This window comes from Chaetodon auriga, chromosome 4 (genome assembly GCF_051107435.1).
Source record: "Chaetodon auriga isolate fChaAug3 chromosome 4, fChaAug3.hap1, whole genome shotgun sequence".
Lineage (NCBI taxonomy): Eukaryota > Metazoa > Chordata > Actinopteri > Chaetodontiformes > Chaetodontidae > Chaetodon > Chaetodon auriga.
The window spans coordinates 18,483,779-18,507,069 of record NC_135077.1 but is presented as its reverse complement, the minus strand read 5'-3'; the positions used below and the strand labels follow the sequence as shown (position 1 = coordinate 18,507,069).

At 44.3% G+C, this 23,291-nt stretch overlaps 1 protein-coding gene across 13 annotated transcripts in view; it reads left to right on the top strand.

Annotated features, from left to right (window-relative positions):
- The window catches only part of fat1a (FAT atypical cadherin 1a), a 76,227-nt gene extending 53,542 nt beyond the window's left edge, over positions 1-22,685 (top strand). For 3 of the 13 annotated variants that reach the window (XM_076728573.1, XM_076728575.1, XM_076728572.1), the window contains 18 exons: positions 51-204; positions 1,486-1,719; positions 5,632-6,018; positions 6,895-7,109; positions 8,742-8,879; positions 9,079-9,222; positions 10,528-10,725; positions 11,370-11,960; positions 13,122-13,344; positions 13,439-13,570; positions 13,765-13,922; positions 14,721-15,189; positions 15,899-16,052; positions 16,420-16,530; positions 16,682-17,322; positions 18,244-18,381; positions 20,121-20,156; positions 21,123-22,685. In XM_076728573.1, the coding sequence (XP_076584688.1) occupies positions 51-204; positions 1,486-1,719; positions 5,632-6,018; positions 6,895-7,109; positions 8,742-8,879; positions 9,079-9,222; positions 10,528-10,725; positions 11,370-11,960; positions 13,122-13,344; positions 13,439-13,570; positions 13,765-13,922; positions 14,721-15,189; positions 15,899-16,052; positions 16,420-16,530; positions 16,682-17,322; positions 18,244-18,381; positions 20,121-20,156; positions 21,123-21,802 (4,803 nt within the window). In that variant the 3' untranslated portion in view covers positions 21,803-22,685. Of the gene's footprint in view, positions 1-50; positions 205-1,485; positions 1,720-5,631; positions 6,019-6,894; positions 7,110-8,741; positions 8,880-9,078; positions 9,223-10,527; positions 10,726-11,369; positions 11,961-13,121; positions 13,345-13,438; positions 13,571-13,764; positions 13,923-14,720; positions 15,190-15,898; positions 16,053-16,419; positions 16,531-16,681; positions 17,323-18,243; positions 18,382-18,603; positions 20,158-21,122 lie in introns of those variants that run through there. The other 10 variants (XM_076728576.1, XM_076728574.1, XR_013077092.1 and 7 more) reach the window with 9 other exon arrangements.
- The last annotated feature ends 606 nt before the right edge of the window (positions 22,686-23,291 follow it).

Here is a 23,291-nt window from a genome sequence, read left to right as displayed (position 1 = left end):
TTTAATTTTTTTCCCTCTTTTACTTTCCTCTCATTCAATCTGCACTTCAGTCCCTGTACACTGAGAACGTCCCAGAGGACTCCCCTGCCGGCAGGCTCATCTTGCAGGTCTCTGCCACAGATGCTGACATCCGCTCAAATGCCCAAATCTCTTATGAGCTCCAGGGAGTTGGATCTGAATTGTTCATCATTGACTCTGATACAGGTGTGTGTCTGCGTGTGAAAAGGAATGGATGCAAATGCTCATGTGTATGAAGATGTGTGCAGTGTAAAATAGAGATACATTTAATATTTATATGTTTGATTATATATACATTGTGTTCCAGTTCTGGTGTAGGATATTCTGAATATTTGGCAGCAGTATGTGGGACACTTATGTTAAAGTCCCTCATGAAACACTCTTGGCCTTTTGCTTCAAGCCACAGAATCAAAAAAGCGGCTCGGCATGATAGCAGTCTTACATTTCTGTAGTTTCTGTGTGTGTGAATCATTATCAGCGATGAAAGAGGCGAGCATGTTTTCTTGTGCCCAGTTGTTATTTACATATACATTTTTAAAAGAGCCAAGAACATTTCCCTGCGGGGAAACTGAAAGACCCACAGTAGTGCTAAAATACAGAGCTGCACACTTAAATTGAATATCTGTCTGCTATACTTCTCGCCTGCAAATAATTTCTTCTGGGAGATTCTCTTGAATCAGACATTCCATCTGGCTGCTAGGATGAAAAAAGACAGAAGAAAAAACAAAGAAAAAATGACGGTTAATCACCACCAAACTGATTTTAAAATAAATGCAAAAGTAAAAAGAGTGAAAGTACAAAACAAACTAAGCCAGTAGATTTAAATAGCTAAACAGCACATCTGCTGCTGTATATAACACTTAAGTAATGGCACAGATCAGCCGTAATGTGCTGAGGGACTGACACCAAGGCAGACAGTGAGGCAACAGTACATCAAGCTTTCTTTTAGCAACCCTCAGTATTGTGTTACCAGCACCAGTGCTATTGGTATGGAGAGGGTGTGTTATTTCTTTTTTTCACTGCAGACAAGTAGGATTATTGCAGATGAGGACTGCCAAGAGGCTCTGGAGTTTTCCAGAGAGGTTGTGGTAATGCTGGCTGCCTCACATCCCAGGACACTTCCAAGCTGCATTTAGCTGCCAACTCTGACGGGTTCCTTCATCAGGCCGCTCTCTTTGCCATTTTCTCCCTCCTGTTGTGTTTCAGTTACTTATTTATTCCCCTCTTCTCTCTCTTGAAAGCCATTTGTTGTTTGGATGTCTTGTACTTGGTTAGTAGACAGAACAAAAGGCGGTAACAGTGCTTGAGAGAATATGTACATGTTTTATCCTCATGTACAGAGACTCAAACTCCCGATTAATTGCTGTCTGTCTGTAAACTGAATGGTTTTTATGTCTTTGAAATAGCAAATTGTGTGAGTGTGTGTCTTTATGTATTTTGCTCAAAATTGTTCTGTCTCACCTTCAGGGGAGTTGAAGACCTTACAGCCTCTGGACCGAGAGGAGCAAGACGAGCACAGGTTCAAAATGCGGGCGGTGGACGGAGGAGGGCGATACTGCGAGGCCGACATCCACATCACTGTGGAGGACGTCAACGACAACCTGCCACAGTTCTCATCTGATCCCTACACCATTACTGTCTTTGAGAACACAGAGATGGGCACATATGTGGCAAAGCTGCTGGCAAACGATATTGATGCCGGTGAGTTCTCAGGAACAGTTTTACAGTGTAGAAAGTGAATCCATTAACTGTTATGATAGACTCACTTTCCTTCATTCCAAGGTCTGTTCAGACCATTTACAGTGACTGAAGCTTAAAAACAACGTGTTTAACTTGAGACTCATATTATCAAAGTGATCATCAGCAAACAGCTGGTTTAAAGAGTCAGACAGCTGTGCTGCTTTTGCTCTGCTTCCTGCTTCAGCTGAGTTTGTTTATGTTATTTTGGAAAAAAAACTTAATCCATGTAATTAAATACAGTTGAGTACCTGTGGACAGAGGAGTGGCTCAGATTTGAAGCTAGCGTTCATCCCACCCCCTGATTTACTTAACCCTGTAAAAAAAAGGTGTTTAATATGGATAAATATGTCTGGAGGCCAAACAAAACTACACCACCCTTCAAACGTCAAATCCTGAGAATCCAGCCCCATTCTGGTGTGGTCACTAAGCCATGATTGGTCAGTTGTAGGTCAGGGGGTTTAGTAACATTCAATTAAAGTCAGATTCAGACTATGCAACCATTAGACTTGCATGCAATACATTGCTAGATATGACAAATTCTTGCCCTGTGAGCACTGAATAGAATGTTACCTGTTCTTTCAGTACTAGGTGCTGTTACGTTATTGCATCAGTGCAGTGAATGAATAATGAAATATTAAATCTATGTTTTTGAACTCTTGCTTGGGTAATAGACAGTTAATTGTGGGACAAAAAGCTCACAAATGCCTGTACAGTAGAATGCTTATAATGTAGTTCATGCCAAACAAAGGCATTACTTAAGGTCACAATAAAAAACATCACTTGTTAAATAAGAAAATACCTTTGAAGGGGTTTAGCATCATGGTATACAGTCTGCATATGCATTTTGAATGCTGACTCACAATGCACCAGTTATTATCTTTCCTCTACACAACTAAATGGCAGGAGGGAGGGATAACAAATGTGGAATTTCATGAGTGATCAACCCCTCAAATTAAAAGCTCCATTACACTCTAATGAAATTCCTCTCTCCTCAAACTGAATTCTCAAAAGGGCTGATTGCAATTTTCCATGTGCCTGGTGCAAAGCCACAGGGCCACATATTTTATCTGACGCGTCTTCACCTTTCAGCAAGCATTGCTGTCCACTGAGAGGCTCGCATGTGGATAAGACTGAGAACTTAAACCATGCGGTTAAACAGTCATTTAAGCTCCTCGCAACTGTATCCAGGAAGCCACTGGAGCTGCCGGTCGAGATTACACCTTTAGTTCAGTGGAGCATGACATTCTAGCTCCAAGAACCATTTTAGCCTGTTTCCCGTCACAGAATCAACGCCCTCTCTCTCTCCATTTGCCTTTTTCAGTCCCTAGTTTTGGCTCGACTGACAGCTTGACAGAATGAAAGGGGTGGTAGAATTGGGTCCCTCGGAGTATAACGTTAAACGGTGAAAGGAAAGAGCTGCTATTAAGACACTTCTTCCCTGAGGCTTTGCTGGCACAAAATTTGCTTCAAATCTTGAATATCAAGGATAAGGGTACTTGAAGGAGAGGTGGAGTAAAAAAAGGTGCTCCCTGCAGTTTAGCCAGCGGCTGTAATTATTTAGACTTACAGTGAGTGAAAGCAGAAGTGCATTTGATTAGTATTTCTCTCACATGTGTGGGAATCGCACACATAGAGAAGTCCTTTCTTGTATCTGTCGTGTATTTTTTGATTTAGGTGCAAGCTTGAAGCATAACTGGCAACTCCCAAGCAACATGTAGAGTGCATAAGAAAAAGCAGGCGTTGGAGCTTTGACCTAGTTCACTTCACTCAACTGTCTCTGCAGCCAACCATCAAAACGTGAAGCCTAATGTAACCCTCCTCCTAAGAGAAAAGAGTTGCCTTATCCTCCATCGATATTTGACTGCATTTCTCTGCGAGGACTCGTTCTTGGCTCTGGCTGCTGTGTGCCACAGCCTCTGTGCCCATTTTGCTGGAAGATGTTTGATTCTTACCCACATTGCTGCTGCTGCTCAGTTCAGCCTGCTATTACAATCTCTGAAAGGCAGCAGTTATCAGTGTGGAATGGTTATGAACCAGACAGACAGACAGACAAACAGACCCAAACTGGTGCCCTTGATCTTTGGCAAACTAAAGTTATGCGAGTACACATTCCTCCTCTGATTCTGCTTTGTCCTTTATCACTCCGCCTGGACCCGAGCGTCTCTCTTTGCCCTCTTGGTTGTTGTTGTTTTCTCCATTCGATTTCTCGCGTTTCTCCAGTGTGGAGGAACATAATCATTTCTGCTTTGTCCACCTTGGTGCTGTGCCAGGTTCATACAAGTTCTTTACAATCTTGCCTCTAGTACTGTAGAGAAAGATGTCTTAAAGTATCAGCTGTCCTCAAAATGAAATCTGCCTGTGTTGCTTTAAAGATCAGTGTGTAGTTAGCATATTTGCTTTTAGCAATATTACAGAGATTTTCATGAATAAAGGTGCTGTAAAATATTATCTCTAATATAATGGTTGCAACTAAGGATTATTTTCATCAATTAATCGGCCGATTCTGTTCTTGATTAATCACTTAATTGTTATTGTGTTTGATCAAAAAACTAGCGAGTCAGCAGCTTTGCTAACAGCCCAACATCAAGCAAGTGCAACAACACAAGACACCACTTAGCAAGCTGGCTAATAATACATACTAGTTAGGCATCTGTTTTGCAGCCTTTTATTTCTTGAAGCTCTCGCCAAGGAGGAAAAGCCGTTCCTAGATTTACTTTTGTCTGGCCTCTTGCTCCGTCACAGAGGCTTCTGAGCCCGGTTACACTGACCCTGCCTGGCTCTGGTGTCTACTCTGAAAAGTTCCTGACGGTCCAAAGCTCCTGTTCAGTGCAGTCCAGGAAGAGTCAGCTAGCTGCACAGATAGCTGAGCTAACGGGAGCAGTTAGCAGTTAATTCAGGAATAAGTAAAGCTATTTGCCATCAGGAAGCTCTGAAAATCATCAGCCGGAGGACATCAGATAGACAACCTGAAAGTTTTTTCCATAAATAAATGATCCAGTCTCACCAAAATTAGTGACATAGTTGGTGGTGCGTGACGTAGTGACAGCTACTGAAATTACATAGTGCAAGAACAGGTGTTCAACTTGCAGAGTGGAAATGAAAGAGGCATCATTCTGGTTATTACAAGAACGATTTTGAAGCTGTTATTTTAAGGTGAAATAGCTACATAGTGTTGCTTTAAACATTCCATCCATGTGTTGAGCATTTAATTGTAAACATCGTGCAAGAGGCAATAGAACCAATCGAGATTCAGCACGATTCACTTTACCAGCATTAAGCAATTGTCTCAAGGATGATCGGACCAGATGAAAGTGATGGGAAACCATAAGCAGGGCTCCCCGTGGTAGTCTCTCCGGCACGATAATGAGATCCACGGAGGATGGGGGCACTTACCTGATAAATGGGAATATAATAGCGTATTCCAAATGGGGGCCACCTGCAGAAAGGCATTATGATTATCATTGTGATCCGTCTCTGTCTTGTTGCTGGGAGCGTCTTGCTCGTGGGAGGACATGAGTTATGAGGATGGCATGAATTAGACGTTTACAGGTCCTGTTTATCAGAGGCTGTGAGAAAGATGAATGTTTTAGAAAGAGAATAGAAAATGACGATTTTAATCATTTAAGAATCAATACATCAATATAACAATCAATATGCTCTTCTGTGCCTTGTACTTAAAGCAGTATTTGTGTTGATGTTACTATCAATCCGATTAGTGGGAAAACATTTAACAGCTTACAGGCTGAGATGTGGGTAATAGGACAAGCAACATCAGTGGACAGACTGTAAAGTGAGAGGCATCATATCACTGCAAACAGGAATGAATGTCACAACTACCAAAATCCTTGAGCTGTCTTTTGCCTGTCCTTCCAGGTCTTAACAGTGACATCCTCTACTCGTTGGTGGATTCCGCTGATGGATTTTTCTCAATTGACGAGCACACCGGCGTCATAAGCCTGGAGCGTCCCCTGGACCGCGAGGTGCAGTCAACGTACGAGCTGAAGGCCCGCGCCAGTGACCAAGGCTCCCCACGCCTCTCTTCGCTATGCCAGGTGGTGATCTCAGTCCTGGACATCAACGACAATCCGCCAGTGTTTGAGCACCGCGAATACACAGCAACCGTGTCGGAGGATGTGGCAGTGGGCACGCAGTTGCTCCGAGTGCAGGCAGCCAGCCGGGACATGGAGGCTAACGGGGAGATCTCCTACAGCATCATCAGTGGGAATGAGCATGGCATGTTCAGCGTGGACCCCCGTACTGGTAAGTGTGTCTCTGTGTATTCTTTTTATTTTTAATTTTTACTGTCAAGGTACCCTGTGGCATTTTTGACCAATAGTAACGCTGTGGACCAATGCTTTTGCAAGTGGGTTTTGTTAATGTCTCGTAGGCACACGGAGAAGCACGCTCCTCCGCAGGTTTCATGCAATTCTGTTGTCATCATTATACATTTATTAAGTTTCTTAGACTTCAATGATACACACAATAGAGATAGATAGAGATAGATGATTATGTTTACAAAAACACTTCACAGTGCACCGTTAAACACCAAGAGCCCACACAGTCTGCTTCATGTCTTAACATCACCGTGGCATCATGCTACTTTGCCATGGGAACAAACGACGGCAGCATCATTAAGCAATCCCAGGCACCTTCTCCTATGTATTTTTACAATTGACATCATCTGCAAGTAAAACTCACTGCAAACAACATTCAACCATCACTGAATTTCCCTTGAATTTCAAAAACAGCACACTAGTTTGTCTCAGGCTGCGGTGTGATTGGCTGGCTGCAACACGACACTGAAAAAACAAACAGGATACTGTTCTGTTGTCTAGCTGCAAGCAGTAATCCAAGTTGAAGCAGCTGAGCGAAGCATAAAAGTTTTGAATTCCAAATGAGAGTCAATGACGGATGACGGGTCGACTTCTGGTCTGTGGTGCATTTCAGCCGGTTGACAAAAGTTGTAACAGGAGCAGAAAAGGAATGACTTACAGCACTGCAAAAGAAATAATGAAGCACAGTGGTTTGTGGTTTTTTTGATGTTTAGATCGTTGTTTTGAAGTGTGAGCTGTTGTAACATGGCACCGGCTCCTCCTGCCATCCTGACTCTTCTTTCTGATGTGTCTCTGTCCTCAGGCGACGTCTTTGTGATTGAGCCGTTGGACTACGAGGTCTCCCATGAATACTACATCACCATCGAGGCTACAGATGGTGGCTCCCCGCCGCTTAGCGACATGGCCACAGTGAACATCAACCTGACTGATATCAATGACAACAGACCTGCCTTCAGCCAGGACGTCTACACGGCTGTCGTCAGCGAGGACACCGAGCTGGGGAAGACTGTGATGGCGGTAAGAATATACATACTATCTTTTGAGACATGTTTACGTGCAATAGGTGCTTGTTAGGAAGGCAAGAACACATAATTAATATATAGCTGCATGTGGGGCGAAAGACATTTCCATCCCTTTCTCTTTCATTTACCTTTTCACTCAGTTGTTCATTTACTCCCTTGCAGCCTTTATCCTCTCTGCCCATTACTCTCTGCATACACTATCACATATCTGCACCTGCGGCAAATCACCATCTGGTGGAACAGCTACATTAGGGACCAGTGCTCTTCGTGCTCACTGCACTCCTGTTCCCGTGCATTATCTGACACACGTTCAAACACTTTAATTGAAAGGCATTTGACTCATTAAGCCTCTATCCAAGATAAGGGATTTTCTACCTTTTGCATGTTGCATTTTCACTCTATTTCTGTCTGCCCACCTCTCGTCCCTCCCCACATAAATACCTGTGCTTATGTGCATTTATCTGTGTGTCTAATGTCCCCGAATATAAATGGTCCATGTTTAAGGAGGGCACGCAGGAGAAAGAAAAGGTTGTATGCATCTGTGTGATGTTGCGATAGTAGGTCTTCAACTGACAATTACTGTGTTCTTGATAAATCGTTTTGTCTTCAAAATGTCAGAAAATAACAGCAAAGGTCAATCCCAGTTTCAGTCTCTGCGGTGACATCTTCAAATCAGGGTTTCCATCTGAAAAATTTGTGTCAGTCCACGTGTCAGCGTCCCAGACAAATGGGAGAAATTCCAGTCAAATATTGCCTGTGTTTATGGACCCTATTTCCCCATGTTTTTGCGTCAAAGTGACTAATAGAGACAATGGTTTCTGAAATTGTTCCAGTATCGAATGAGAGAGCGCTGCAGCCGGCAGCTACAAAACCAGCTGTAATGTAATCCCTCCGGGCATTAGTGTGTTGTCAGTGTGCTTCTTGTTTTGGCCATTGACAGACTCAGATTGTTGTTCTCAGTGTTTGACATTATGGAAAGGATTCCTGCAGAGAGAGACCTTTTTGTTAAGGAGTAAGATCCTTTTTGTTTAACCAGAAAGAGCCACTATATGGCCCTCTCCAGAGCCACCAGACTCCATTTACAGAATCAGTCATTTTATCATTGTAAAACACACTCAACAGAAACAAAATAAAACTCACCAAAGCCTTCGTGGTTCATCTTTAGCTGTTCCAACAATTGAGTTAAACATGAAAAAATCAGGAGAGGAGGGAGATGGAGGAACATCAGAGACAAGAACAAGAAAATGTTTTGCTTGAAACATAACTCAAATGATTTATCCATGATCAAAATAGTTGCAAGTTGATTAACTAATTGATTAATTGACAAATGTTTCAGTCTTGCAGACTTGATTGTAAGTATTTCTCTCCAACAATTAACAAAAACGAAATCAAAAGTAATTGCTAGAAAATAACATCCTTGGATATTATTTAGTAAGAGTTCAGCAAGAGTTCATGTGCTTCATCAGGACTGTGTCAACAATCCACCAACAGTCATCAGATATTAATGCAAATATTGCTGAATCCTCACTGGTGCATGTATTTCTATGATATATTTTCACCCACCCACCAACTAGTGAGAAGCATCTTCAAAGATTATGGATTGATTGTTGTTTTGATTGATTCAAAGGTGATCGCCGAGGATTTGGACGGGCCCTCTTATGACCGTGTGCGGTACTCCATCGTGGACGGTAACCAAGGCAGCCCCTTCACCATCGATCCGGTCAGAGGGGAGCTCAAAGTTGCTCGCCAGCTGGACAGAGAGCGAGTAAGAGAAACAGCAGACACAATGCTGACTGTACACATAGAGTTTAATCCACTGAGGAGCTAATTGCTCTCTATGCAGAATCCAATCAGAGTCATGTCAGGCCTAATCGGAAAGCTTGTTTACTGATATCGGCTGCATCAGTGCTTACAAAAGCAGCTTTGCTTATGTATGGTAACTTTCCCCTCTCTCTTTTTCTCAGACATCAGGTTACACTCTGACGGTGGTCGCCTCAGACAACGGCGTGCCCCCTCTTTCCAGCAGCGCCATGATCAACATCGACATCTCGGATGTCAACGACAACCCGCCGCTTTTCTCCCAGGCCAACTACAGCCTCATCATCCAGGTGAGGGCAGGGGGGAGAGAAAGGGGGTCAGCGTAAACGGCTTATTAGAGGAGAGGATGAGACTGAAGGGGAGAGGCAGGGGGACACAGAGAGAGGGATTAAGAGGGAGATATAATGACTAGAATGTCAAGAAGCAAGTAGGAGGATGGAGCAAGAAAAGAGGTAAGGACAAGGGAGAGAGAAGAGGGGTGAGGGAGTTTAACAGGGGCTGCATGGTATGTGTGAGAATGTAGATAAGGGATGGAAGGGAAAAACTGTAAGGCAGGAGTGATGAAGAGTGGGAAAGTGCAAGATACAAAGCTGATAGTGGATGGTTGACTCGAGTAATGGGAGGAATCAGAAGAAGATGCATCTGTATTGCAGTTTGGGAGATCATGAAAAAAAAAACAGAAAGTCATGATTGAAAAGGAAAGAGGAAAGATGATTCATTTCCAGCTCTCCTGTCTGTTTAGAAAACCTGAAAAGACAAAGGAATACTGTGAGGAGGCACTGTACACTCTGCACACAGCTCAAGCACTTCAGGATGAAACATTGTTTTGCCTCTGATAAAATCCTGACTGGCTTTATTTTACTCACCATGGAGCCGTGATCAAAGTGAAGCAAAAAAAAAATATATATATATATATTGTACACACCAGCTGAAATACCAAGAGTTTACGGAGTATGGTTTTCAACACAAGAGAATTAAAAGTGAATTCTCAGTCAGGACTTGAAAGAGTCAACAGACAGGGCGGATCTGAAGCTCATTCAGGGACACCAAACACAGAAGACAACACTGTGAAACTGACATGTTTACTTAACTGTCATCAGAAACCTCAGATTAATAACAGTAGAAGAAGATGAAGTCGGCCATAACATTGCTCAGTATTTAATCAGTATTTTTACCTCAGCAATGGATCAAATGACTATGTGTGTCGCTTTATTAATTATTACCCATCTTTCAGATCATTGTTTTGGTTTTCTGGCCTCAGCTTTACTGTTTAGGTTCACTCCCACCAATCTCACAAAGTCATTTTCAGCCGCAGCAGACAAGTATATTCAGTGATAAAGCACTAAAAACCATGCGTACACTGCCTGCCCACCACCTATGACGGATAGAGTTAGCAACTAGGTGGTGACCCAGTGTGTTTCCACAAAATATACAGACGGCTTTCCCGTTTTCAGCTAGAAAACATGTCCGTTCAGTCGCCGTTATGTATCCCCCCTGATGTGGGCGCGTATGTGAAGAACACACAACTGAAGAGCATCAGGAGAGCCACCTCCTCTCACCACAAATATTAAACATGCCCCTCTTGTATCCCACAGGAGAATCGACCGAAAGGCACAAGTGTTCTTCAACTCACCGTAACCGACCGGGACGCTTCCCACAACGGCCCACCTTTCACCTTCGCCATCGTGGACGGGAACGAGGGCGACGCTTTCCACATCAATCAGCAGGGAGCTCTAGTGGCCGTGGGGGCGCTGAATAGGAAAAGTAAAGAACACTACCTACTTCAAGCACAGGTGAGTCACAGCACCGAGGAGAAACTAGAGCTGAGAGGTTGTATTGATTGAACCGTCAAGCCACAGCACCCTCATCTATTTGTCTTCCCTTTTTTTCCGCGCTGCACCTTTTCTCTGTCACACTCTATCCTTTTTTTCCCAACTAGACAATGTTTGTCTCTGCGTGTATGTGTTCTGCATAAAGCTTTTCATCTACAGCTGTACAGTATGTAAGATGCTGAATTGAAGTAGGCATCAGAGTGCATCTCAGGAGAATCACAAATCAAAGACATTTGTTTTGAGTTGGCGTGATCATGTGATTCGCTGGGTGTTCATGTGTCACCTTAGAGGAAAGAACAGAGGAAAAAAGCGAGTGGGCAGATGGGAGATGATATCTAAGTGTGATGTCTTGTTACACACGAGATGCACACTCAGATTTGAGTCAGAGCTGTTTTTTTCTTGCAGAGCTGATGACCATCTGTGTGAAAGCGTGAATGTTAAAATGCACGATCTGTTAATGTATTTATTGGCTTTAACATCCAGTGTACCTACAGCGTGTCGTCAGCTCAGGGCTCGCAGTGGAAGAGCTTGATTGCCCTCTGCTGCTGGAAGAATAAGGCGTGCATCTAAACCCTTACACTGCACATCATTTCCTTTTCTTTCAGGTGTCAGACAGTGGCAAACCTCAGCTCTTCTCCACCGCCTTCATCAGCGTACGCATAATCGAGGAGAGCATCTATCCTCCTGCCATCCTTCCGCTGGACGTCTTTGTGACCACCACTGGTGACGAATACCCCGGAGGTGTCCTGGGCAAGATCCACGCCACAGACCAAGACATTTACGACACTCTCACCTACAGCCTCGCCCCCTCCTCTTCCTCAGATGAGAGCGGTGAAGTGTTCTCGGTATCTGCCTCTGATGGTAAAGTTATCGCCCTACGGCCGCTCGATGTGGGCCACTACCCTCTCAACGTGACGGTGACTGACGGGCGTTTCACCTCGGCTGCCGATGTCACTGTGCACGTCAGGCAAGCGGCTCGTCAGGCTCTGGATAACTCTATCGCGGTGCGATTTGCAAATATCGCTCCGGAGGAGTTTATCGGGGACTACTGGCGCAACTTCCAGCGGGCGCTGAGAAACATCGCTGGAGTTCGGAGGAGCGAAGTACAGTTAGTGAGCCTGCAGCCCTCAGAGCAAGGAGATCTGGATGTGCTGTTGACTCTGGAGAGATCTGGCAGCCCCTACCAATCTCAGGAGGTAAGAGCAGCCACCATTAAATTTTATGCTTTTGATGTTCATCCATATCTGATGGTGCCAAGCTGTTATTTTCTTGCTGAGGTTACAGATTTTATGATTCTGTGTTTTAGGCTTCAAGTAATCATCAACTGATTAAATGTTCAGTCCATAAAGTCACAATTTTCAAGAGCCCAACGTGACACCCTCAAACTGATTATTTGGTCCGACCAGCAGTCCAAAACCCAAATATATTCAGTTTATGATGATATAAAAAAAGTTTAGCACTTGTAAAAATAGTTACAGGTTGATTTGCTGCCAGTCAAACATGTTCGGCATACAAATATTTTTTTATTGATTAATCTGCTGATTATTTTTTTGACTAAAGGATTAATAGGTTAGTCAGTGAACGCCAGTTTCCCAGAGACCAACATGATATCTTCACATTTCCTTCATATTGTACTTCATATTGCAAAAGATCAGGAATATTTTAGTCAGTACTGTGATCACGGTTAGATAACATGATTACAGATTGACTTAAAAAACAGTCATACATCTATTGAACTTGATTTTCTTGAACTTTAAATATAATTAAACTGAAAAACACAGTGTCCTTTTATTCGGTTGATCTGAGTTTGTCCAACTCTCTCAGTAACGAACATGCTTGGCGAGCAGCGACACTCTGTCCATTCTGGCATGTTCGGTGCACTCAGCCAGCAGCGTAGAGAGCCGATACGTGCGCTGCATGTGCAGAGGCTTTCTTTGTGACCAAACGCCCTCTTCCCATCATCTTGGCTCGAGCTGAACTGAACATGCCACAGAGCCTGGCTGAGAGTTTGGGCTTTTGGGAAGGGGTGAAAGTGCACCGCAGTAAAGGAAAGGGGTGCACTGGATTTATAACAGCAGACAAAGCACAAGCATCAGTACTAAACAGAATGTGGCATATATATATATATATATATATATATATATATATATATATATATATGTGTGTGTGTGTGTGTGTGTGTGTGTGTGTGTGGCAATTACGGTTTTATCTTGATTATCTTGTATTAATAACTATTGGAAGCCAAAATCATCACTGAAAATAAAATTTGATTAATCTAATAACCTGATTTGCTGGACTAGTTTCAGCTCTGATCATCTTCATCGAGTCTTACGATGTTGTGCTTCAATCGTCCTCAGGTGGTCTTCCGTAAGCTGAACTCCTCTGCCGCGGTGATCGAGGAGATGACGGGGGTTCGGATCGTGCGGGTGGTGCAGAAGCTGTGCGCAGGTCTGGACTGCCCGCTGCGCTTCTGCGATGAGGTCATCTCCCTGGATAAGACAGCCATGTCCACTCACAGCACAGCTCGCCTCAGCTTCGTCACCCCACGACACCTGAGGACTGCAACCTGCCAGTGTGAAGGTACACAATTACACCTCATACAAGCACAGACGCATGCACATGTACACATTTACTGAGAAACTGTGGTGCTGAGTGGACGTGTGTTGGTGTTTAGGCGGCAGATGTCCCGTGCTGAACAACCTGTGCGAGAACAGCCCCTGTCCTGAGGGAATGGAGTGTGTGGCAGACCCCAGAGATACGGTGTACAGTTGTGTGTGTCCAGAGGGCAAAAAGGGCAAATGCTCTGGTAAGACCACCCACCTTTTAACCTGTGTTCTAAGGCATCTTTGCCCTTCACCCAGCTTCCTCCACTTGTACAACTTTGATTCCAAAAGAGCTGTGTAAAACATAAAAACGGGGGTTGTGATGTGCAGGAAAATAATATGAAGCTAAAGATTCAGTCCCAGCTCTTCTTAATACATGTCTGTTGCTTCGTGTCAGACGGCCACTCTCTGACGTTCAGCGGCAGCGGCTACGTGAAATACCATCTGATGGAGAATGAGAACTTGGAGTTGATGAAACTGTCTCTGAGGCTCAGGACCTTCTCCAGCCATGCTACCGTCATGTACGCCAAAGGAACCGACTACAGCATCCTCGAGGTGTGTTTGCGTAAACCTGCTTGTCTGCCCTTATTACTCAGCTATAACAACACGTTTATTCTTTCAGCCTCTAGAAAAACTGAAATGATAACCTCGTTTATCATAATTAAGTCTAGACTGACTGTCGCTGTGCATTTCTTAGCTTGTCTCCGTATTACCGCCCAACATTTCCATATCAGTCAGGCTTAATAAACACATAACTGACCCGCCCTCCCAGGAGACCATCCAGGCATGTGTACTAACCAGCTATGCTGAAGGGTTCAAAAAGCCATTTTTAAAACCTGTTTCACATGAGGGACTATGGGAATGTGGTGGTGGCCTGAAAAAATCACACACAAGAGCTATTTTAATACTGGGAGGGAAACAGAAAGCAGTTTTCCACACATTCCTTCTCGAGTCTGTCTGGTAGAGCAGTCTGCACGCCAGACTTAAGACTGAAACCTGGCTGGCTAAAAGGCAGTTATTGTGTATCAGTCTGCCATGTAAGACTCTTAATATCTCCAAACTGTTGCATGTTCGGTTTAAGCTGTGATGCGGTCTAAGCATAGTTTGCTCTTTATTGAGATAAATTCATGGTATGGCAATAAATTGATGGGAACTGTTTTTTGATAGCGAGTGATTCATGACACTGTCAGACATTGATTTATAGCAGTGACTTGATGATTTGATTCTGATTAAGTTTTCATCTTGCAGCACATTAATCGAAAAGGGAAATAAAGAGTCGAAGCGATGAGACGGATAACCTCCTTAAGTCTGATAGATGCTGTTCTAACTCTGTGTTTTCTGATTCTAAAATAGATTGTGAACGGCCGCCTGCAGTACAAGTTCGACTGCGGCAGTGGCCCCGGCCTCGTGTCAGTCCACAGCGCTCAGGTTAATGATGGGGAGTGGCACACTGTCTCGCTGGAGGTGGACGGTAATTACGCAAAGCTTGTGCTGGACCGGGTGCACGCCGCCTCAGGCACAGCACCAGGCACCCTGCGAACCCTCAACCTTGACAACAGCATTTACTTTGGTGGTCACGTAAGGCAGCACGCCTCGGCTCGCCTCGGACGCAGCCTGCCCGTCACCAACGGGCTCCGCGGCTGCATGGAGGCCATCACCCTGAACGGCCAGGAGCTGCCTCTCAACACCAAAGCTCACCGGGCCCACGCTGTGCTGGAGGACATCGTGGACGTGTCTCCGGGCTGCGCACTCGCACCTGCTGAGAGTTGCTCCAGCAACCCCTGCACCAACGGAGGGAGCTGCACCTCGCTGCCTAATGGAGGTACTTACTGTCCGCCTCAGCTCATTGCACTCACTCAGAGTAGCTTCAGTTACATTTGAAGCAGGTGTTTTTTCGTATGCTCTCTTACGTTTTCTTTGATCTGGGGCAGATCACCTGTGCCCTAAATTGCTTACCTGGTCATGTCCTTAACTGTTAATCAAGCATAGCTTCCTTCCTGCTACTCACAACCAGGTGTAGTGACTCAAGAGGTGAACTGGTCTTTTACTGGAGACCAGGGACAGCCATCTTTTACCATAGTTTTGGAAGAGGTGTGTTAATTTGCTTTTAATGCTGTTTGCTGTTAATACAGACTCAACACCTTTGCACCTGTACTCGCATTAAAAACCTTCCCGAGGTTCAGGGGTATAACCCCTCCACATCCCTGCAAGGTTTTTATGTGGAACACCTGCAGGATGTGTTGACTTTCAGTGACATCAACTCAATTTAAAACAAGAAGAGACAGTGTGGTGGGCTTTTCGTGGCTCCATCATTGTACCGTTGGAATTCATGTAAATTATGCTGAATTTACAAAGCGAACCATTAAAATCCCTGTAATTATTTTTCCACACGGTCTTTATGTGTGACTGAGTTTACGTGTTTCCCACACCCCAGCCATCACCCCCACACTTTGTGGGCTTTGACTTGAGAATTGAACAGTACTTTAAAAACGTCCACTTGCTCAGTGTCTTTGTCTTCATTAATTCCATAGGCTACTTCTGTAAGTGTCCTGCCTCTTTCATGGGCACCCACTGTGAGATTGGCATCAGCCCTTGTGCCTCCAACCCCTGCCTGTACGGGGGCACCTGTGTACCTCGCGCAGACGACTTCTACTGCCAGTGCAGAGGGCAGTACTCAGGACAGAGGTATTACAACTTCCTCTTCTTGGTGTGGATTATAAATAGAAAATGCTGTTCACATGCATGCATTTATCACACATTTGCTTTATATCATCATTTTAGTCATTGAAATTAAAACCTGCTACAAGCATTTACTGAGAAATGACATTCATAGTTTTAGTTTGAATCTGCATTTGTCAAGTCTTAAGGGAATTTGTACACGGTTGATCTGCATTCATGAATTATGTCTGACCCGTTACTTCTACACCGCAGGATATCCTGCAGCAACTTTAAACATGCTTTTGTATTCACCACTGAACACAAATCTTTCGCACTGCAAAGACATGTTTCTTCCATTTTTTGGGCTGCTTAAGTGAACTCGTTTTGATTTCAGGTGTCAGCTGGGGCCGTACTGCAGAGACAACCCCTGTAAAAACAGCGGGAAGTGTATTGACAGTCTGGATGGTCCAGTATGCGAGTGTGAATCAGGCTTCCAGGGAGACAGGTATGTTATTTTTCAGTTCAAATCCATGAAGTGAACTCGCTAAATCATGTAGTATCTCCAACTGGAGAAGTGATCTTGTGCATCAGAAGTTTGTAACACACAGCTTTTCATCCTCAAACACACCTCACTGTGTTCAAATGTGTCTGTCCAGGTGCCTGAGTGACGTGGATGAGTGCATGAAGAACCCCTGCACCAACGGAGGCCAGTGCCAGAACACCTACGGCTCCTACAAGTGCAACTGCTCGCTGGGTTTCAGCGGGCAGATGTGTGAACTGCGTGCGGAGGTGAGCAACGATCTCATCTCCAACTCCTGGAACATCGGCCTGGAGGAGGTGATTGGCATCGTGGTCTTCGTGTCCAGCATCTTCATCCTGGTCCTTCTCTTCATCATCATCCGCAAGAAAGTCTGTCGCAGGAAGTCAAAGACCGACGACGACAAACAACACGGAGGCTCAAACGTGCCCCACTCCTTCCTGCAGAGACCTTACTTTGACGCCAAGCTCAACAAGAACATCTACTCCGACATCCCGCCGCAGGTCCCCGTGAGGCCCATCTCCTACACTCCCAGCATTCCAAGTGACTCGAGAAACAACCTGGACAGGAACTCGTTTGAGGGCTCGGCCATCCCAGAGCATCCGGAGTTCAGCACCTTCAACCCGGACTCTGTGCACGGACACCGCAAGACCGTGGCCGTGTGCAGCGTGGCGCCCAACCTCCCCCCTCCACCTCCCTCCAACTCAGTCTCAGACAGCGACTCCATCCAGAAGCCGAACTGGGACTATGATTATGACAGTAAGTTTGCTCCACGGTGAGCAGCAGCAGCCGTAAGTTCCATGTTACGTCTGTCATGACATTTATTGCATTGAAGGCACAAAACACACAGCATGTTCTTTTTAGCGTTGGTGCACACAGTCTTAGTGTGGGTGGTCCCAGCAGTCCCTCCTCTCCTGGACCTGAACATATGCAGGAGCAGGGCTGGATAAATCAAAATGATCATCGGCTTGGAATCCAATCAGGACGATATTAGTGAAATTCGGGGTAACACAATTTTACAGGTCCATAATTTCCTTGGAGGTTTCCTGGAATAGATGTAATTTGGTCGTAATTATAGGGAAAATAGAGGCCATGTTTAATTGGTGCACTTCCAGTTAAATAATTCCAATTATCTGCTACTTTAACCTGTAAATGTTTCAGCGGGCAAGTCCACAATTCAGCATATATGAATGATAAAGTTTCCAGAAATAAATAAATAATGAACTAATAGTCTCGGAGTCTAAATGGAGCACTTTTTTTCCCCTCTGGAAATGAACAACTGCTCATAAAGTCAACATAACCAACTAAATACTATTTAAGATTACTAATTTTCTCTATAATTTGTACCAAATTATCAAGCCCTTTCCAGGAAACGTGCCAGGAAGTTGTTAGGAAATAATGGACCTTTAAAATGAAGTTAATTACAAACTTAATTCAAAGTTAATTGTGGCGGTTTTACTTACTTGAAGAGCTTTGCCTCATACACATCAGTGTAGCACAGCTCAATGAACATAGATGTGATATTTGATATTGACTATTTGCCACATTATGACATGTTGACACCAGAAAAATCTGCATGTTTGATATTGATTGTCATTTGAGGGATTTCCAGGGACGTTGTTAGACCTCGTCCATGTGCTGTACGTAAGCACTAGAATCAGACTGTGTGTCCTCTTCCAGCTAAAGTGGTGGACCTGGACCCGTGCCTGACCAAGAAGCCTGTGGAGGACAGTGCCTGTCACCCGTACAACACCAGGGGCAGCATGTCGGAGGTCCAGTCCCTCAGCTCCTTCCAGTCAGAGTCCTGCGACGATAACGGTATGCCGGCATCCAGCATGTGAAGACAGCAGAGTTTGAAAAATCCTGTACTTTCTAACATGTGTAAGACGTCGTTTTGCACTTGCGACGATCAGCCTGCAGGGGTTTGTCTCGTAGAGCCTTGCTGGTTTTGATGCTAACACTGTTTCTGTGCATGCTGGCCCGAATGGTGGCTCTGGGGTCACGTGTTCTTCTCTCTTTCTTTTTGCTGCGGGGCTTCAGCTCCCATATGGATCAAATCAGTCCACAGATCCAGAACAAGGTTTTAAATAAGGGGTCCAGCCTGTAAGTCCTCCACCACTGCCGGTACAGACGGAAGCAATCACAACAACTTGTGCTGTTACATTCTCCCGGGATTAGATATAGTTAAGGAAAGCATTCTGACTCTGTTTTTATTTGCCGGCTCTCAGTTTACCTGCGTTAAAAGGGAGTTTGATGACTTACTCAGAGAGCAGTTCTGTTTGAAACCCACTCACGAGGTCATTGACTTTGACAGATTTTTTGTTTTCTCATTCACAGCATGCTTTTTCTTCTTGTCTTCTTATTGTTTGTCATTTTTTGTTTTGTCTTTTTTTCAAAATGTAGCTGCAAATGGATGTTTAAAGCAAACATCAAGGAACACATCACCAGGGTACACACTCACATCTTACCTTCTGCCATTTCCTCTTTGCCTCACACTCATTACCCGTGTCATCACCCGGATGTCGAGACGGGACTGAGCTGCTCATAAGTCATCAAAACCTCCACCTCTTACCTCCAAAATTTGAATGAATCTGAAATTGAATCACAAACTGAACGCTCCCTAAACAGGCCTTTTCTCTTTCCTCATGTTCTCATTTTGTTGTCTGAGCACACACACACAAACACACACACACACACACACACACGCTTTTCTCTGTGTTGAGGTTAGAAGTGTGTTTATATCTCCGGGGAGTTTCACTGATTCTTCCATCTGTACTGTCAGTGGCACCCCGTAGCATCTCAGTATGTTGTTGCTATGTGTTATCTTGCACAAACAAAACCAGACCCCCCCTCACCACCACCACCACCACCACTGTGTTGCCTTCCACCATTGTCATGTGAAAGCCATGAAACCCCTCTCCTTCCCCGACATTTGGTGTCAAAATAAGAGTGACGTTTGTGGGAAGTGTCGCTGTGTTGGAATCACTCCCACCACCATGAGCTCCACATGTGTTTTTTTTCTTTCTTTTCAAATTAGCAAAGCATTTATACTAATGCCAGATCTCTTCCACCCACTCTGCTCTCCCCTACCTCTTACAAGCCTCCATAGTGACAGTAATCCACCCTGTCAACTGTGTTGTTGACACGGTGGAAGGAGAAGGTACTCTCTTATTGCTTCCATCTGCCACTCGTTCTGTCCTTGGTGTTGGGATGTGATGTGTAGGTTACAGAGCTGCCATTTTCTTACACTGACGAACCTCATGTGGTTCTTTCTAGATTCAGCTGCTAACAGATCTGCAAATACTAAATTGAACAGGCACACAAGTGTTGCCTTCAAGTCCCAGTATTTGTCTTTGCCAACCTTTGATTATACACCTCAAGAAGTCTGTTTAAGTAAATGGCGAAGCTGTTGTCCATTAATTAACCTGTCGCTCTCCTGATCATCATTCCAGTGTTTCATTGTCCTCATTTCATTGGTGTTCTTGGCCGATTGTTCTTTTCCTCTCAGGTTTTAACGTGACTTTCTCTCTTTCTCCTCCTTCTCGCCTCACGTAAAGAGTCTTTTTTGGCTCATGATCTCAAGAACCCAAGAGGTGACTTTTTACATCTTTTTGTGGCTGATGTTCACCGGTGCTCCCCTGATCCCACCCTCTAACTCTTAAGCACTAACCCCAGAGTTTAATGAGCAGAAGGTTAAATCTCCTCTGTAAGGCCGAGCTGCTGTGACACTGTCGCCTTCTGCAAGATTATTTATAATCCCCAAAACATCCCCATGCATGACTTTGATGCTGTGACATCATTAAAGAAAATGTTAGTCCGACCTTTATATAATCAAATTTAACTCAGTAACTAACTGGAAGTTTAACTGGGTGGAAGTTTGTGTTTGTGTGTCCGTGTTAAGAGTTTGTCTCAGGATTTACCGCAGCTGTTTCCAAATCACTTGAAACCCTGAAATTTACTGTATGTTAAGGAGGTTAAGAGAGGTTTTATATGTCGGGTCACCTGTCGCCCCAAATCACATTTATTTGATTGGATAAGTTTATGTATAAACAGATTTAATGGATGTGAGCAGATGTTAATAGAAATAACAAAGAAGTGCAGTAGAAAAGTTTGTGATGTTGTGATCAACGTCATCACAGTGCTACTTGAAACTAAATGACGCTGCAGCTGAACAGCCTGACTGAGTGCAGGGAGCTCAAGATGATCCATCAGAAATCAGGAGGAGAAAAGAAGAATTTTCTCTAAAAATACTTTTGTTTTCACATTTTTTTGCCAGACATCACTGAACAAATAAGACAGGGAGGCAGAAATAGGTGTTGTATTTTTGTGTCTCTCAGTCTGAGTGTGTGTGTGTGTGTGTGTGTGTGTGTGTGTGTGTGTGTGCGCAGTGTGTTAAAAAGTTCTCACAAACAGCTCCTCTTGTTGGTGTGCCGTGTGGCGTTCTGTTGCATGGTGTGGGCCTTTAATATTAACACGATGGCCTTTGGTGAATGTTCAGACTTGTATGTGATGATCTTTGTTGCAGAATCCTCATGTTTGTGCTTTTCCTGATCAAACAGGATATCACTGGGACACATCTGATTGGATGCCAAGTGTTCAACTTCCTGGAATCCAGGAGTGTCCACAGTATGAGGTTGTGGAGTCGCCCGCCCCTCTGTACAGTGACCCGAGTGCCATCGACACCGACTACTATCCCGGCGGCTTCGACATCGAGAGTGACTTCCCTCCGCCGCCGGAGGACTTCCCTGCAAACGACGACCTGCCGCCGCCGCCTTTGCCAGAGTACGGCGACCGCTGCGACACGCTGCGGCCCCCGGGCAGAGACTTGGACCCGGCTGCGACCGGTCCCTGCGGCTCGCCCGGGGTTCGCCAGCGGCCGGCCCTGCCCCAGCTCTACAGCCTTAACCAGTACCTGCCACAACACTCCTACGCAAGCGACACGGGCGACGGCGAGGGCCAAGGCGCCACTTCCACCTCAGCCACCACCACCCCAGCTTCCACCCTGGGCACCAGCGGCTACAGAGGGGGCTACCCTTTAGGTTGTAGTCGGGACTTTGACTCCTCAGCCCTGGACAACATGTCCATGTCTCTGTACACGTCCACAGCCTCTTGCTCGGACATGTCGGCGTGCTGTGAGGAGTCCGAGGTGATGATAAGCGACTACGAGAGTGGCGACGAGGGCCACTTTGAGCGTCTGGTCATCCCGGGGCTGGACTCCCAACAGCACACTGAAGTCTGACACTGGATCCAAACAAAAGTGCCTGAACCCACAGCTACACCTTATGTTATCCAACACCACCCACAGTATGTGTACATGGAAAACACACACACACGTACATTCACACACACGATGAATTGAGTCAAAACAGCGGGGTTGTTACGGCTGGTTGTGAAGGCCAATCAGCTGAGAGGATCCCACGAAGCTCGAAGAGACTCTGTAGCGTCCAGGTCCCGCCCCCTTTGAGTTGGCAGTGTCATTACTTTAAGTGACTGTCATCATACACAGGAAGTGGATCATCTGGAGGATCAACATTTCAATACACAACAACAAAAGCATCATGGAAAAAAAAAACACAAAATCTTCGTTTCTATAAAAAAAACAAGCAAAATGTTTTTATACAAGTCCTCATTTTCAATGTAAATTTAAATGTACAGTTTTGATTTCAAAGTTTACTAGGTTTTGTAGATATTCTATGCTTTTATTTTCAACAAAAAAAAGAGTTAAATGGTGTGACATTATCAGCCTTACTGTGCTTACATTCACAAAAAAAGAAAGCTCAAAAAAGAGAGAAGAAGAAAAGAGCGTGGCTTTTCCGAACACAGTGTACTCGTAACGTTTATCGTCTCCTGCTCATTTCAAAAAGGGTCTTCAGTGAACGACTGCATATTCTTGTGTTGTTTTTTTTATTTGTTTGTTTGTAAATTTTGACTTTGGAACCTCTTTATTTTTCCACCAAGAAAATGGGACCCAATATATTTATAGTGCAGAGTTATCCATGGACACGTGACTTTTTCAGGTGTCTGTGTGTGTGTGAGCAATGCTATGGTCTTGTTAAGGTTTCTATTGAATACTGCCACAAGCTCACGCTTTCCTACTGGCAATAAATTATTCCTAAAAAATACCTCTGCTGTCCGTGTGCACTCATTTCCAAACTCCACGCATGAATAGAACCAAGTTGTTGTATTATATGGTAATTTGGGTAAAAACTAGACGATTGATGTTTTGAGGGTTGAACGTTGAACAGGTAACTTCTTTTTCTCGATGTTTCACCTGCTGCAGTTTTTCCAAAGTTAGACATCTGCTTCACTGCAGTTAATAGATTCACCGTTTTTACATCTTTTTTTGCAAAAATGCCTAAAAATCCATCAGCTTTAGCTCCTAAAATGTGAAAATTTGCCAGTTTTCTTGGTTTCATATGATAAGAAGTCAGCAACCCAGTCAAACTGTGTTCATAAGCTGACGTTTAAACATGAGATGATGAGCATATTTCTCTCTTTTCTGAACCCATTTACAGATGTTTTTTAAAAAAAAGTGATGTTGTTTATTCAAGGTGGTTAACAGACAGCAATGAAAATGCTAAAAAATAACATCAGAACAACTTCTTTAAGAATCAGAAAGTCAAAGTCAGAAGTCATTACAGACTCAAAGATCTCGTAGAATCTGAAGCTGTCAGGTTGAATTCTGGGGCAGAGTGGATGAGATGATCCAGATGACATGGAGAGTATTT